This window comes from Opisthocomus hoazin, chromosome 22 (assembly GCF_030867145.1).
Source record: "Opisthocomus hoazin isolate bOpiHoa1 chromosome 22, bOpiHoa1.hap1, whole genome shotgun sequence".
In the NCBI taxonomy this organism is placed as follows: Eukaryota; Metazoa; Chordata; class Aves; order Opisthocomiformes; family Opisthocomidae; genus Opisthocomus; species Opisthocomus hoazin.
Genome location: NC_134435.1, coordinates 10,293,452 through 10,307,593, shown reverse-complemented (window position 1 = coordinate 10,307,593; position 14,142 = coordinate 10,293,452). Strand labels below are relative to the sequence as shown.

General features: G+C 70.3%; 2 protein-coding genes across 2 annotated transcripts; one reads left to right on the top strand and one right to left on the bottom strand.

The window, feature by feature from the left end:
* Positions 1-110: 110 nt before the first annotated feature.
* On the bottom strand, positions 111-8,263 carry FAM193B (family with sequence similarity 193 member B). The gene is made up of 10 exons (XM_075441564.1): positions 8,044-8,263; positions 6,096-6,335; positions 5,272-5,494; positions 4,865-5,074; positions 4,073-4,487; positions 2,890-3,085; positions 2,266-2,502; positions 719-1,739; positions 541-616; positions 111-467 (listed from the first exon to the last, which is right to left on the bottom strand). Exons 1-10 carry the CDS (start codon positions 8,221-8,223, stop codon positions 371-373), a joined length of 2,895 nt encoding a protein of 964 aa, XP_075297679.1. The 5' UTR covers positions 8,224-8,263; the 3' UTR covers positions 111-370.
* Positions 8,264-10,108: 1,845 nt separating this feature from the next.
* LOC142363956 (lateral signaling target protein 2 homolog) lies at positions 10,109-13,954 on the top strand. The gene is given in 13 exon segments (XM_075441674.1): positions 10,109-10,150; positions 10,734-10,874; positions 10,950-11,087; positions 11,256-11,458; positions 11,542-11,631; positions 11,736-11,825; positions 11,960-12,061; positions 12,154-12,466; positions 12,469-12,634; positions 12,710-12,823; positions 12,972-13,070; positions 13,296-13,408; positions 13,496-13,954. Coding segments are annotated over 13 exon segments (1,773 nt in total). The 3' UTR covers positions 13,658-13,954.
* The last annotated feature ends 188 nt before the right edge of the window (positions 13,955-14,142 follow it).

Below are 14,142 nucleotides of genomic sequence, written 5' to 3'. Positions count from 1 at the left end.
GGAGGCGGCGCGACGGGGCGCCGCCAGGGCCAAACTTCGGCGGAAGGCGCGAGGCGCCGCGGCCCCACCCCGCCCCGGCGCGGCAGAAAGCAGCAGACAGCGGGGTTTAAATAAAATAAAAAATTAAAAAGTTCTTTATTGGGTCCAGCACGGTCCTACCCCGCGGCGCGGGGAGGAGGGGGGGGACGGGACGGGTCACCCCGCTTGGGGAGGGGTGGGGCTGGAGAGGGGTGGGGGGGAGCACCGGGGCCCCCGCAGAGGAGGGGACCCCACCGAGGCGGGAGGGGGCGCGGGGGGGCACAGTGAGGAGAGGCGAGCGGCCATGGGTGGGGGGCGGCGGCCCTCTCCCCCCCCCCCCCCCCCCAGCACCTCACTGGGCCGCGCTGGAAGTGGTTTTCTTCAGGGTGAAGTTGGTCCAGTTCACCGCCACCTTCTGCCGCGTCTGCTTGGCCGAGTCCAGGCAGAACCTGGCGGGGAAACACAGCCCAGTCAGCCCCGGCCCCGCGGCCCCCGCCACGGCCCCCCACCACGGCCCCTCACCTCTTGAAATACTCCACTTCTCGGTCGGTCTCGTCCATCTCCGCCCCGTCCAGGTCCTTGGGCAGGAACACGTCATCTGGCGAAGGAGAGGAGCGGAGCGGGGCTCAGCGCGGCCGCAGGGGCCGCGGACAGGGCCGCCGAGGGGATGGCTGCACAAAGCGGCACTCCCGGCACTCACCGATCGAGGTACTGGATTTCTCCACCTTGCTGTGGCTCTTCCTGCTCTTGCCCTTGGGCTGGGGGGAGCCCCCCAGGGCAGGGGGGGCTGGCGGCTGCCGCTCCCCCGCAGCCAGGGCAGGCGGCTGCGGCTGCACCGGCTCCGGCGGCTCCACTTTGCCGTCTCCCCGGCGGCCCTTCCACTCGCCGCTTCTCTCCTTGTCGGGCCTGGCGCTGCCGCAGCCCCAGGGCTGCCCCTTGCCACTCTCCCCCGGCTCGGCGCAGCCGCCTGCCCGCTGCGGCTCCGGGACACCGGCCTTGGAAGGGTTCTTGGTTCCCAGCACCTGCCCCTTCGCACCAGGGCTCTCCAGCCGGGCCTGGCCCCCGGGCACCGCAGCGGCCCCCTCCCCTTTCTTCACCTGCCCGCTCTGCCGCTTGTTTTTCCGCTGCCGGCTCCCAGCGGGCACCGGCTCTGGTGGCTCCAGCCCCTTGGGCTGCGGTCCCTCCTTGGGCTCCGGGCTCAGCCCGCTGCCGTCCGCGGCGGAGTCCGCAGCCTTGGACTGCACCCAGATCATGCGGGAGAGGCTGGGCACGGCACTGAGGCGCTTCACCACGCCGTTCTCCGGGGCCGCCGGCGGCTCACCAGGACCCTCACCCCATCGGGGGCCCAGCTCACCCCGCAGCAGCGCGTGGCTCTTGGCGGGGCCCAGGCTGAGCGGGGCCAGGGCCAGGTCTATGTCCTGCAGGTCGGAGGAGCCGTTGAGGTGGGAGAGCAGGTTCTTCTGCTCCAGGACAGCTGCCTTCTTGGGGAAGTCGTTGACATCCAGATTGAGGTCGTAGACGCTGAAGCTGGCCCGGATGGAGTCTTTAATGGTGTTCTTGATCTCCTGCAGCCGGCTGCTGAGGAAGCTGTTCACCCGCTCCAGCTCCAGCTCTGGCCACTCCAGCAGCTTCTCCTCGGCCGGCTCCCTGGGCTGGCTGGCTGCGGGGGCACGCTCTGCCCGCTTCTGGGTCTCTGCCTCCAGCTGGGCTTTCTCCTTCTCCTGCAACACAGGTACCGTGAGGATCAGGTGGCCTGGGCCACAGAGCCACGGGGCTGGCCACGCACCAGCTCCGTCAGGCAGCAAACCCCAGGGCCGGCGCTCAGCACGGCCACACCACGTCTTCCACAGCCCCCAAACTGCCACACGTCCCCCGTGGGGACCGCAACAGCCACCACACTGGACACTGCTCCGGGCACGAGGCACCAGGAGGAGCCATCCCGGCGCAGCCTCTCCCCGCCTCAGATGCGCGGTGTTTGTCAGAGATGCGGCATGGTGCAGGTGGGTCAGCGCAGCCCAAAGTGCCCAGGAGGGCTGGGCCACCCTCGGCAGGAGCAGAAGCTGGGGAAGCCCTGCACGGAGCCGGGCACCGCTGCCACCTCAGGGGAGAGCACAGCAAAGGACACAGAGCTCAAGCAACCAGATGGATGCGAGGGAGTGAAGGCAAAGCCACACAAGGGGCACAGTCTTGCTCCCGCCTCCCTCCTGCAGCCCACCCCAGGCAGCACTTCCCGCTGCCCAGCCTCACCTTCTTCTTCTGCTTGTGCCGTGCCCGCTTGGCCGCCTTGGCACTGTTCAAGGGCTTGGGCTCTGTGCTGTTGATGTAGTCCAGCAGCTCGTCCACGTTGCGGTGGTCCACGGCGGGCTCTCCGGAGCTGCTGTTGTGCCCTAGTTTCTGCGGCAGCTCCTCTTTCCTCTTGGTGAGGCGCGAACGCAGCTTCTCCCGGATCTCTGCGTAGTTGCGGCTTGTGGGAGCGGCCGGGGGCTGCGGGAGGCGAGCGCCATCAGCCGGGCAGGCGTGCGCAGCCAGCGTGACGCGCAGGCAGCCCGGGCTCCCCCACCAACCTCCCCAACCACTCCCTTCCACGAGGTCCCAGCATGACAAGTCGGCACAGCCCCCGCTGAACTCTTTTTCCACCGTGAAGCCAACAGGGTTTGGCTGGCCGTGCCAAGCCCCGGGGCTGGGCCAGTGGCCGCGACTCAGGAGCAAGGGGCCCAGCAGGCTGATGAGGCGTGATGGAAATGAAGGGAGGGGATGCATGCGCTGGCAGGGAACGGCTGTGGCCAGACCTTCCCACCTCCGCGCTCGCGGCACACGGACCGTGTAACGTCTCACCGCAGAGCGGAGCGCAAGGCCCAGCCCCTCACTCACCGCGTTGTGGCCGAAGAACTCACAGTAGCAGCAGTCGCAGAACTTCCCGTCTTTCTGGTTAGTGGAGGAGGAGGTGCAGGAACTGCGCTCCGAGCTGCTGTCCTCATCCTCCCCGAGCCCCTCGTCTGCCTCGCACGGCTGCGGCGGGTGGCAGCTGGTACCGTTTGGGAATTTGTGCCCTTTGCAAGAGGGGTCCCTGAGGAGAAGGGCGCACGGTGAGCAGGAGCCAGCGGGGCTCAAAATCGCCCCACGCTGCGCTTGCAGGAACACCCCTCCCAGGGCAGCCGGTGCCCGAGCAGCAGGATTCGCAGGGCAGACACACCCCCTCCCCTGCAGCCTCCTCCGCCAGGGCAGACGCCAGAGGAGCCCCCGGCAGAAGACGTCTGTAGCTCCTCGCCCCCCAGGGCCTCTGGCAGGCGGAGGCTGGCGCACCAGGGCTCCAGCAAGCAGCATCCCCCGGCCAGGCCGCGAGCCGATTCCAGGGCAGGGAGCAGTACTCACTGGGGGTGGCGGGTAGCACAGGTGAGAAACGCTGGAACTGCATGCAGCTGCCAGACATCCCCACTGCAGGCAGGCCCGGCTCCCACAGGCACAGACCACCCAGCTCAGAGACAGGGAGGCCAGGGCACGGCCCACAGCGCCATTCCTCGAGCTCCAGCTCGGGACCCGGCTGGCCCTCCGCAGGGAGCACTACTCAGCAGAGAGGAACCAGCGCCTGCAACTCAGCGTGCTCTCTTCCAGGGCACAGGCAGCCCAGAGAGGGCCAGGGGAGCAGGCGAGCAGAACCACAAGTCCACAGGCTTCATCTTCTCGAGGACCTTTGCTCAGTGCCACGGCTGCCCGACGGGTCTCACTGACAAAGGTCCTGTTGGCCAACAGCAGGTTGACCAGGCGGTTCCTTTGGGTCTTTTAGCTGGAGGAGGAGCAAGCACAGTCTCTTCTGCACCACAGTACTAAAGGACAACCGCAGGGAGAAGACACACGGGGAGAGAAAGAGCTCAACCCTTGGAGACCAGGGGTCTGCAGCAGCGGAACTGGCCCACAAAGACAGCAGCTCCCCGCACCACCATGGCAGGGCAGCCGGTCCCTCCGCAGGGAAAAGCGCATCCGCGGGCAGGGGTGGGAGAAGAGGCACGCTGCCCAGCGAGGAGGGGCTGGAAGCAGGCAGGGCTCCTCTACTCACCTGTTCGTGCTGGGCAGCTGGTGGGCAGCGGGAGGAGGGATGAGCGAAGTACTGCAGTGCCCGTTGCAGGGATGAGCGCAGCCCGACAGCGGAGGCGGCATCTTCAGCAGCGGCACGTTGGCAGGGGGCAGGTGGGGGCTCTTACACGACCCCGGGCTGTGCGAGACCGTGCCAGCGGGAGGGGACTCGGACACCGGCTTCGGGGCTGCTGCCTGCGCACTGGGCGCAGGGAAGGGCGCAGCCTGCGGGGAGGCGCCCAGCGGGACGTGGGGCGGGGAGCCGAAGGGCCCCGGATGGGCATGCGTCTGCTTGGAGGGGATCAGCGCTGGCGGCTGGGAGGGGAGACCCGTGGGACTGTTGGGAGGAGCAGTGAGGTCCGAGTGCTGATGATGCTCTGAGGAGTGGAAGGCCTCGCCTGCAGAGAATCATAGAATCATTCAGGTTGGAAAAGACCTCTAAGATCATCAAGTCTAACCGCCAACCCAACACCAGAGGGGCAGAAGCAGAGATGGTCAGACACCGGCTGTCCCGCATGGGTGCCAGGGCCAGACTCGGAGCCACCCATCACCTCTGCACGGGTCGCTTCTCTGGGGAACGAACCCTGCCTCCCCCGAGGCAGCGAGGCGCCCGGGCTAGCAGCCATCCCTGCTCGCAGGGAGCCCCAGTAGCACCCCATCTGCCCCGCAGGACTCAGCCCTGCCCCACGGAGAGCAGAGCGAGGGAAGGGGCAGCGAGGGCTGTGTGGAGCAGCAGGCTGGCAGGACAAGGCTGGCTCTGCCCCTGGGCACGTACCTGGCGGGGTGGCCCTCCGGCACATGCTTTTGAACTGCTTCGGCAGCGTCTTGCAGAAGTCGAGTGAGGTAGGCAGAGGCGAGCCCGGGGCGGCGCTGCTGGAGGTGGGGGAGGCCGCGTGGCTGTAGGGACAGGCCTTGAGCCCCGGCGCCACGGCAGGCGCCTGGCCAGCGCACTCCGGGGACAGAGCGAGGCCGGGGTGCTTGTCGCCTGGAAGAAAAGTGGAGCTAGGGCCAGCTCCCAGCACCCTCTGCCTTGGCAAAGGGACCCAGGCATCCCATCGGCACTGGCGTCCAGAGGGCCAGCCTGCCTACCCCTGCCCACCAGCTGGGTGCCCACGAGGAAACCGCCTAAGCCAAGGACCGGGCAGAAAGCTCTGCTCAACCCCACGGCCAGCTTCGACTCACCTAGTGCAGCAGGGGGGGCTCCGAGGGGGCTGCCCTGCGTGGCCCCGTTGGTGTGCTGCGAGTTCCAGAGCCCCGAGAGCTTGTGAGCGGACAAGAAAGAGCTGGGGTCCCAGTCCCCTGAGTTCCCGTGGCACGAGGAGGAAGAGGAGGAGGAGGAGGAGGAAGAGGAGTGGGAGCCACCCCCACAAGACTGTGACTTGCAGGATGTGTGGGATAACGAGACCTGGCAAGGAAAACACAGCGTGAAGCAGCAGCGGGCTGGGAGGGGAGGCCCCTGGCCCCCAGAGCATCGGCACCAAGACCCCCTCCACCGCCCTGAGGCAGGAGCTCAGCACACGGGAACCGCCCCTGTCACTGTCTCGGGCGCAGCAAACAGCCCATCCGCCCAACGGCGACGCAGCCTGGCTCCCAGGGCCGCCGGCGGCACAGCCGTGCCATGGGCCACACGCCTGCTCCAGTCCCGCTCAAACCAGGCCAGGGTTAACTAACGCCAAGCAGGAGGGAGCTGCTCCGAGCTGAGCAGCAGGCACTTGCCCTGGCACACGCTGCCGCTCCGGGGCAACGCACAGCGGAGCGGGGCTGGCAGAGCAGCAGTGGCAACTCCAACCCAAGGCAGGCTGCTGGAGCAGCCTCCACGGCGCTGCGCTCTGCCCCACTGCGGCGCCTTCCCGAGGAGCCAGCAGCAGCCCCAGGGAGGGCAGCGAGGCTGGGATGTCTGAGGCGCTCAGCTCGGAGCGAGGAGTGCCCCGCACACCCAGCCAGCACCACAGGGTGCTGGGAGATACAGCCCCGGCCCTTCCAACCCCGGCTCCGTAACCACTTACTGCCAGGGCCTGCTCCTGCACCGCCCGCCGCTCTTCTTCCTCCACGCTCTTCCGGCAGCTCTGGCAGATCCACAGTGGCATTTCTCCCAGGAGGTTCTGCACGAGCGTTGGCACGATGTCCGGTGGCAGCCTCTCGCCTGGGGAAACCAGCCCATTGTGGGATGGCCCTCCCCAGTCCTTGCGCTCCCGGTGACAGAGCAGGCAGCACGTCTGCACCGACTGGTTGGCGGTGGGCAGCACCTGCAGAAGGACACACGGGCCACGAGTCACCCCACACGTGAGCCGCCACACGGCAGGGCCCCAAGCTGGCGCAGGTGCAGAGCAGATGAGGCAGCAAACAAGAACTGAGGACACCGACACCAAACCAGAGAATTTCTTGCAGGCTACATGTGGGACTGCACCTTCTACTACTGAAGGAGAGCAGCCTCGGGCTGCCCAGCTGCTGCCGGCCTGCCATCTGCCAGCTGGGAGCGTTTCAGACCCTTGGGAAGATCACGCCATGCTAAAGAGCCAGCCCCACCAGCACACCAGGCTGGGTGGCCACCAGCAGCTCCCACTTGCACCTCCAGTACACTGGGACTGAGAGGACTCGCAGGGCAAAGCAATACCCACGGAAAGCACCACGCAGGGGTGTCCGACAGCCACAACCGCCCTCCCTGCCCACCGCAGACCCCCCCACTGCATTGCACGAGAGCCCCGGGCCCTCCCACCCGCCTCTTTGTTCTGCGCAGCCAGCGGCACAGATGTGCTGGGGTGGGGTGCAGCCCCCCGCACTGCTTCGTGCTCTCTCCACACGGGGTGGCCAGGTCGGGGGTCCCCGCCCGTCGCTGCGGCAGCAGCCGGGCTGCAGGCTGGCCGGAGGCCTGACAGCCGTGACGAGCCCAGCGTGGCAGGGGCGAGGGGGCCCCCATTGTCTGCCGCCGCAGCGGGGCCCCGCGACAATGAGCCGCACATTGAACCGCTGCTGCGAAACAGATGGCGTCTCCCAGGCTCAAGGTGAAGCAAAGGTCAGAGGCCAAGGAGAGCAGAGAGGGAGGCACAGCTCCCCTGCCCACCCACCCGGCCACGGGGAAAAAGGGGCTCCCAGGCCACCCCGTGCCTCAGCAGGGACGGACGCAGCCACCGCCACGCACAGCAGGCGAGAGGACCGGCTCTCTCCATCCCAGCCAGCGCATCCGGACCTGGGGCCCACCCCCGGGCTCCCTGCCCACGACACGGAGCAGGCAGCAGCCAGGCGCGTCGAGGGATGTCAGGCAGCGAGAGGCGCGGGAGCCAGCCCGCAGCCTGCTCAGCAGATGCTCCAGCCACCTGCCATCGCCCCGCGGAAGAAGCAAGAAGGAGCTGTGGGAACACCCCCTTTGAAGCACGCCACGCCAGCCGGGAGAGCATGCCTCTCCCCGAGCCCGGGGCTCTGCCCTGCGCAGCGCACATGGCTCTCCCGAGCAGAGCTGCGAGATCTCCTCCCTACGCACCGGGACGGAGGAAGGCGCGCACAGACCCTGCGGATGGAAGAGCCCTGAGCGCTCACGCCGCGGGGAGCGGCGTGCGATGGCGGGGGACAAGGCTCCCAGGCCGATTCATTCAGCTGAGCTCAGCTTTCCCTACCTGCTGGGAGAGATGAGCCCCCCCCCCCCAGCACAACCCCCCCCCTACCCTCAACACCCCGGCCATCTGCCAGAGCCACCCCAAAATCTCCCCGCAGCTCAACGCGCCCGCAGACCCCAGGCCAAAAGCCGGCTCCGCCACCCAGCCCAGCCCCACTCGGACACCGTCAAGAAATGGGGAGAGGGAGATGGGGGGCACCAGGGCCTCTAAGGGCGGGGGTGCCTCAGGGATGCTCCGAGGCCGGGGTCGGTGCGGGGATGGGGCAGGCCCCCGGGGCACCCCCGCACCGACCGAAATCCCCTCAGAGACAGCCCCTTCCCCGCCGCAGGGCTTAACGCGGTACCTGAGCGGTGGCTCTGCCCGGCTCCCCGCTGCTGCCCGCCGTCACCACCACCTCAGGCGGGGCGGGCGGTTCCGGCGGCGGTGGCGGGGGAGGACCGGCTTCGGACCCCCCCCCCCTCTCACGGCGAGGCCCGGAGCCGCCGCTACCCGCCGCCGCTGCTTTATTCCGCCTGCGAGTCATGGCGAGCGCGGCCCGCCGCCCGCCGCAGCCAGGACAACAGCCAATATGGCGGCGCGGCCCGTCCGGCCCCTGCCCGGGGGGAAGGAGGGAGGGAGTGGGGGGGGGAGAAAGGCCCGGCGAGGCGAAGCCGTTGCCGCCATTTTGCGAGAGGGCAGCAAGGCGCCACAGCGCCGCCTGGCGGGGGGGAGGTGGCGGCGCCGCCTGGCGGGGGGGGAGTGGCGGCGCCGCCTGGCGAGGCTCCGCCCCCTCCCGTCGCACTCCCCCGGGTCCTAAAGGGCGCCGGTGCCTTCGGGGGAGTCCCAACACCAGACGCCGCTCCCCCCGCACACCAGTACTCCCAGTCCATTGCGGCCCTGGCTTTCCTGCGCTCCCCCGCACCCCACCCCCGCGTAACGATTCCCTCCCGGTACCCCGAGTGCACCCCGTCCCCGCAGCACCCTGCTCGGCCCCACAGCACCCTCGGAGCTGCGTGACCCCGGGCACCCAGCCTTGGACCCACGCATGGGCTGCAGCTCAGAGCCCGCGCTGTGGATGAGCACTGCCCGCCGCCCCCCAGCCTGCCGCTGGTGGAAGACCCCACAGCGCGCGGGTGGGTTTCCAGCCCCTCCGCAGCCCACACCATGTCGGGGTGCTCTCCCGGTACCCCGGGCGTCTCCCGGCTGCGCAGCGCAGCGCCCGCTCCCCGGCCTTCCCGCTGCTGCCTGATCCCCCGCAGCCCTGGGCTGCCCCTGCAAGAGAGCTGGGGGCCGGCTCAGCCCCTCGCCTCCCTGCCGTCACCCCAAAGCCCCCCATCATGGCGGCGGTCTGCGTGAGGCCGGGCCTCGCTCTGTCCCACACCTCGTGTCACCAGAGCAATGCTGGTGGCACAGGGACGTGTGGAGCACTTGGCCACCAAGGAAAGCCCCCCTAAAAATGGCGTGGGCAGCACTGCCGGTGGGTGTGTGACGGGCAGGGCTCCAGGGACCCCCAGCCACGGGAGGCAGGATGCACCGCCCGGCCAGAACAAGAGCCGGAGCCCGTGGGGACGCACCAAGCTCCAGCGCCGGGGCCACCCCACACCTGCACCCGGCCGGCTCAGCCTCGGCGCCGTGCGGCCGCCGTGACTCAGAGACTGCCTCAACCGAAGGCGGTGCCACCATGTTTGTTTAATAGTCCTCGGTGGATGTTTCACCTCTGAATCCACCCCGTCAGGCGCTCACCCACCCCAGTTACCGGCACCCACATCCTGTGGCCGGCGGTGCCAGGCCCGGCATGGCACGGCCGGGGCTGTTTGCTGTGCCCAGCACCCCCAGCACCCCCCAGGACCCCTCCTTGGCCACTTGGCCCCTTTGCTCCCACCGAGGGGATGCTTTGCCCCCCTCCCACTGCCGCACCCCGCTCCGCACCCGCTGCCCTGCACTTCCCACGCAGCAGAGAGCAGGTGGGCACCTGCCCCAGTGCCCCCCGCCAGCCCGGGGATGTTGGGGGCTAGGGGGGCTGTGGGGGTCCCTGTCCCCAGCAGGCACCGGCTGGGAGAGGGGAAGCGGGAGGGAAGAGTTGGGGAACCGGGAGGGGAGAGCCCGGGCACCGAGAGGGGGGAACCAGGAGACCGGGGTGGGGGGCTGCGGTCGGGAACCGGAGCCAAGAACCGAGACCGGGGCACGGCACCGGGAGGGGCAGCCGGCGGGGACACCCTGCCCGCCCCACGGGGCACCGGCAGCACGGAACCGGGCCGTCGAGCAGCGGGAAGGCCCCGGGTCCCCCCGCGGGCCGGAGGCCGATACCGCCGGGTCGTCCCGGTGCCGGGCGGAGGCCGCCCCGGTCCGCCCCCGGGCGGTGCCCGGTGCCGGCCCGCCCCGTCGGCGGGCGCGGGGAGCCGGGCGGCGGCAGAGCTGCGGGGCTCGCCATGCTGCCCGCCGCGCTCCGCCGCTGGCTGCGCCGGCCCAAGGTGAGAGCGGGGGGGGGGTCGCGCCGGGGCCGCCCCCTGCCCCGTCGGGGCTGCCCGGGGACCCCCCCGGGACGGAGCGGGAGGAGGAAGCGGTGCCCGGCCCCGGGGCTGGGGGTGCGGGCGGCAGCGGGCGGGCAACTCAGATTCCTCCCCCCCTTCCCCAGCCCCCTCCATCCCTCCGGCCCCGCGGGGGTCCGGGGGGCAGACGGGGCGGGCAGGGACCCCCCGAGCCGCCCGCTCCCCGCGGACCTTTCACCCGCGCCGGTGTTTACAGCCGCGCACGGCTCCGTGCCCACGCTGCCGGGATGCGGCCGAGCTTGTTCATCCTGCTCTGCCCCTGGGGAAACTGAGGCACGGGCGGGGCTCGGCCGGTGGCCGCCTGCCTCCCTGCCTGCGCCTGGCACAGCTCGGCCGAGCCGGAGCTGCCGTGGGGGTCCCACAAACCTGCCCGAGCGGGTGTTCGTGGACCCCAGCGGCCCCTCCCGCCCCGCCTGGCTACAGACACAGGAGATCTGGGGTCCCCCTGGCCCAGCACCTGGAGCCGTGGGGTGCTCCCACCATCACCCCTCTGCTCTCCCCGCAGCGCTCCGACCCCCGCCTGCTCTCCCAGTTCTTCTTTGCGGATGAGAGGGTGACGCGGGTGGTGGCCGAGATCAACGGGCTGGATGCCGAGCTGGACCCACAGCAGTACCTGGTGCTCCTCAACCAGCTCCACCTCAGCCAGGTACGGGGCCGCCTGGGCTCCAGCGCGGCCCATGTCCCCGTGGGTGGCTGCGGGTGACGTCCCTGCCCTCCCCAGGCTCAGCTGCTGGCCGTCCTGGAGCGGATCATGGAGGAGTGCATCCCCACGCAGCGGCACAGCCGTGACTACCTGGTCAAGTTCCCTGAGGAGCTCTTGGTGGACAACCTGGGGAACCACATGCTGTTCGCCGCCGAGGTGAGCAAGCCCCGGGATGCTGTCCCGGGGTGGGCGATGGGGTCTGGCTCCCCCAGGCTGGGGGGCTATGGGTGCCAGCCAGCATGGAGCACCCCACCGCTAGCTGACCCTGGGTGTAGGGTCTGTGCTGCCCTGGGTGCTGATGGCCCTCCCCCGGGCTCCCGACAGTGTCTCCTGGCGGGGACTTTCCTGGAGGTGGAGGAGGCGGATGGGGCGCAGCTGCGGCCCCAGGCCAGGAACTTGCTGTGCAGCCTGGAGCTGGTGCGGACGGTGCTGCGGGAGCAGAGCCTGAGCCAGCCCAGCTCCTACCCAGAGCCTGTCCAGGCCGTGCTCATCCAGTTTGACCGACTCTTCGCGGAGTTTGAGCTGAGGTGGGGGCCGGTGCTGGGGTGCTGGGGTGGGGGGGGGCTGCGACGGGGCCAGAGGAGCCTCACGGTCCCTCGTGGCTCTCCAGCTATGTGTCCTCGCTGGTGGCGGTGAAGTCTCCTGAGGAGATCTACAGGCAGCAGGAGATCATCGTGCTCTTCTGCGAGACGGTGCAGAGGTGAGGGGCACCGCACGCTGAGCAGGGGGTGGCAGGGACCCCAGCCCCAGAGATGGGGCAGCGTCCCAGGGCTTGTCCCCTTGTAAGGGTGTGTGTCCCCCCAGAGCCCTGCGCCTGGGCTACCTGACCCAGGAGATGATCGATGGCTACGAACCGCTCCTGATGTTCACCATCCCTCGCCTGGCCATTATCAGGTGGGTGCAGCCCCCTGGAGAAGGGGTGCGCAGGGGCGGCTGGGTGCTCCCCACCCTGTACCAGCACCTTCTCCCCTGGGGGAGTCGAGGTCCTGGGCAGCCCCCGAAATAAGCCGGGCTCTGTCCTCTTACAGCGGCCTCCTCATCTACCCCGAGGGTCCCCTCAGCCTGGAGCAGAGCCCTGAGCAGATGTCCCGCGTCTTCAGCCCCTTCTACGGCCTCCTGAAGAAGATCAGGTAGACAGCAGGGGGTGATGGGCACCCGCGGGTGGGGCTGTGGGGCAGCAGTGGGGCCGGGCCGTGGGGCTGACGCCGTCCTCTCACCGCAGGGACCTGCTGCGGGTGCTGTCGGCGGAGGAGCTCTGCCTGCTGGAGAGGAGCCTGTGCACAGCCGAATCGGAGGATCCCTGCCGTCCGGCCACCCCCCCACCCTGGGGGGCAGCCGTGCCCAGAGCAGACCCGCCTGCTCCCTGGGGTCTCCTGGAGGTCCCCCGCACCGCCCCACCACTCCCCACCCGCACGGCGCAGCTGGGACCCCCAGGCACGGCGCTCAACCTGGGCACCGACCGGCAGTGGGGGTGTGTGGCAGGGAGGGAGCGGGGCCGGGATGGCAGATCCCGGCCAGCTGGGACGGGGTCTTTGTGTGTGTGCCACCCCGTGGGGTAACTGTCACCTCCCCCCCGTGCAGTCCCCAGCCCCCTGGGAGCAGCCCGGGGCTTGGTGCCACCCCGCGCACCCGCTGCTTGGAGCTGCGCTCCCGCTACAGCAGCACCAAGGACATGCTGCACACCCTCTTCGTCTGCATCTCGGGTGAGTGACGCCCTTGCCACCCCCCCAGCACCCTGACCCCCCCCAGCACCCTGACCGCCAGCCCTCCCGACACAGGGGTGGCCGATCAGCTCCAGACCAACTTTGCCAGCGACCTGCGCAGCATCTTGAAAACAGTCTTCAAGATCGTCGCCTCGCAGGCGGAGCCCTCGGAGGAGCCGGGTGCCAGCCGTGAGTATCCCCCGGGGACACGGCTCCTCTCTGCCCCGCCATCGCCCGTCCCGGGTGAGACGGGGGCCGCAGCACCAGGCAGGGGGGCGATGCGGGCACGGTGCCCAGCCCCGGTTTGGCTGGAGCACTACAGCCCTTGTCCCCGCAGAGGAGGAGGACGGTGACCCGTGCCCGGCAGATGCTCCTCGTGTGGCCGACTGTCCCCTGTGCTCCAGCCCCGCCGAGGCTGCTGGGCTCCAGAGGGCAGGTAGGGGGCTGCCCGGGGTGCCATGGCTCTGGGGTGGGGTGCGAAGCTGGGGCTGATCCAGCCCCCAGCCTGGCCAGGGGGGTCTGGCTGCCCTGGGCAGCCCCTGGCACACGGGGACGGTTGCCGTGTCCTGCCTGGGGCTGGCTCAGCCGGGGGCTGGGATGTTCCCGGGGTGGTGACGGGCACCGGGGCGGGGGGCTCCTACCGATGCGTTTCGCCCCGCAGGTGCCCGCCGCCCGCCCGAGTGGGTGCCGGACAGCAGATGCAGCCACTGCTCCGCCTGCCGCTCGCCCTTCACCCTGCTGCGCCGCAGGCACCACTGCCGCAGCTGCGGGAAGGTAGGAGGGGGGGGCCGGGCTGGGGTGCGCGGGGTCCCCCCGGGGTTCCCGGCTCCGCTCAGCCCCGCTCCGGCTCTCTCCCGGCAGATCTTCTGCGCCCGTTGCTCGCCGCACGCCGCAGCGCTGCCGCACTACGGCCAAGCGAAACCCGTGCGCGTCTGCACGCACTGCCACGCCGCCCACCTCTCGCCCGCGTCCCGGCGCTCCCGGAGCCGGCGAGAGGCCCCGGTGCCAGAGCCGCAGCCGTAGGACCGGACTTGGCAGGGGGGTAAAATGGCCGCTCCGGGGCTGCTGGGCGGCTCCACGGCGCCATGACACCTCTTGAGGCCGGGTGGGCATGGTGGCAGGACCCCCCCCCGGCCTGCTGATGGCGGCCGGACCCCGCGCGCGGCTGCACCCTGTGTCGCTGTCACCGGGGCTGCGCTGGGCGCGGGACCACCCTGCCCGGTGCCCCACTCCCGGCTGGACACGCGCTGCTGCGCCGTGGGGGTTTTCCGGGTGGACTTTGGCTGCTGCGGGGCCCGGGGCAGAGTCTCTCCCCCTCCCCCACCCCGGGGCCCGGCCCCGGGACGGCGCGAACGGCGCTGGCGTGGCGGCGGGTGGCCCGGGGCCGTGCCGAGCCGCACCGCGTCGGGGGCTGGCCCTCGCCCGCGGGCCCGGCGCTCCCCTCCCCTCCCCCTCCCCGGTGGATTTGAATAAAGAGACCGAGACGAACCCGCCGGGATGGCCCCGTG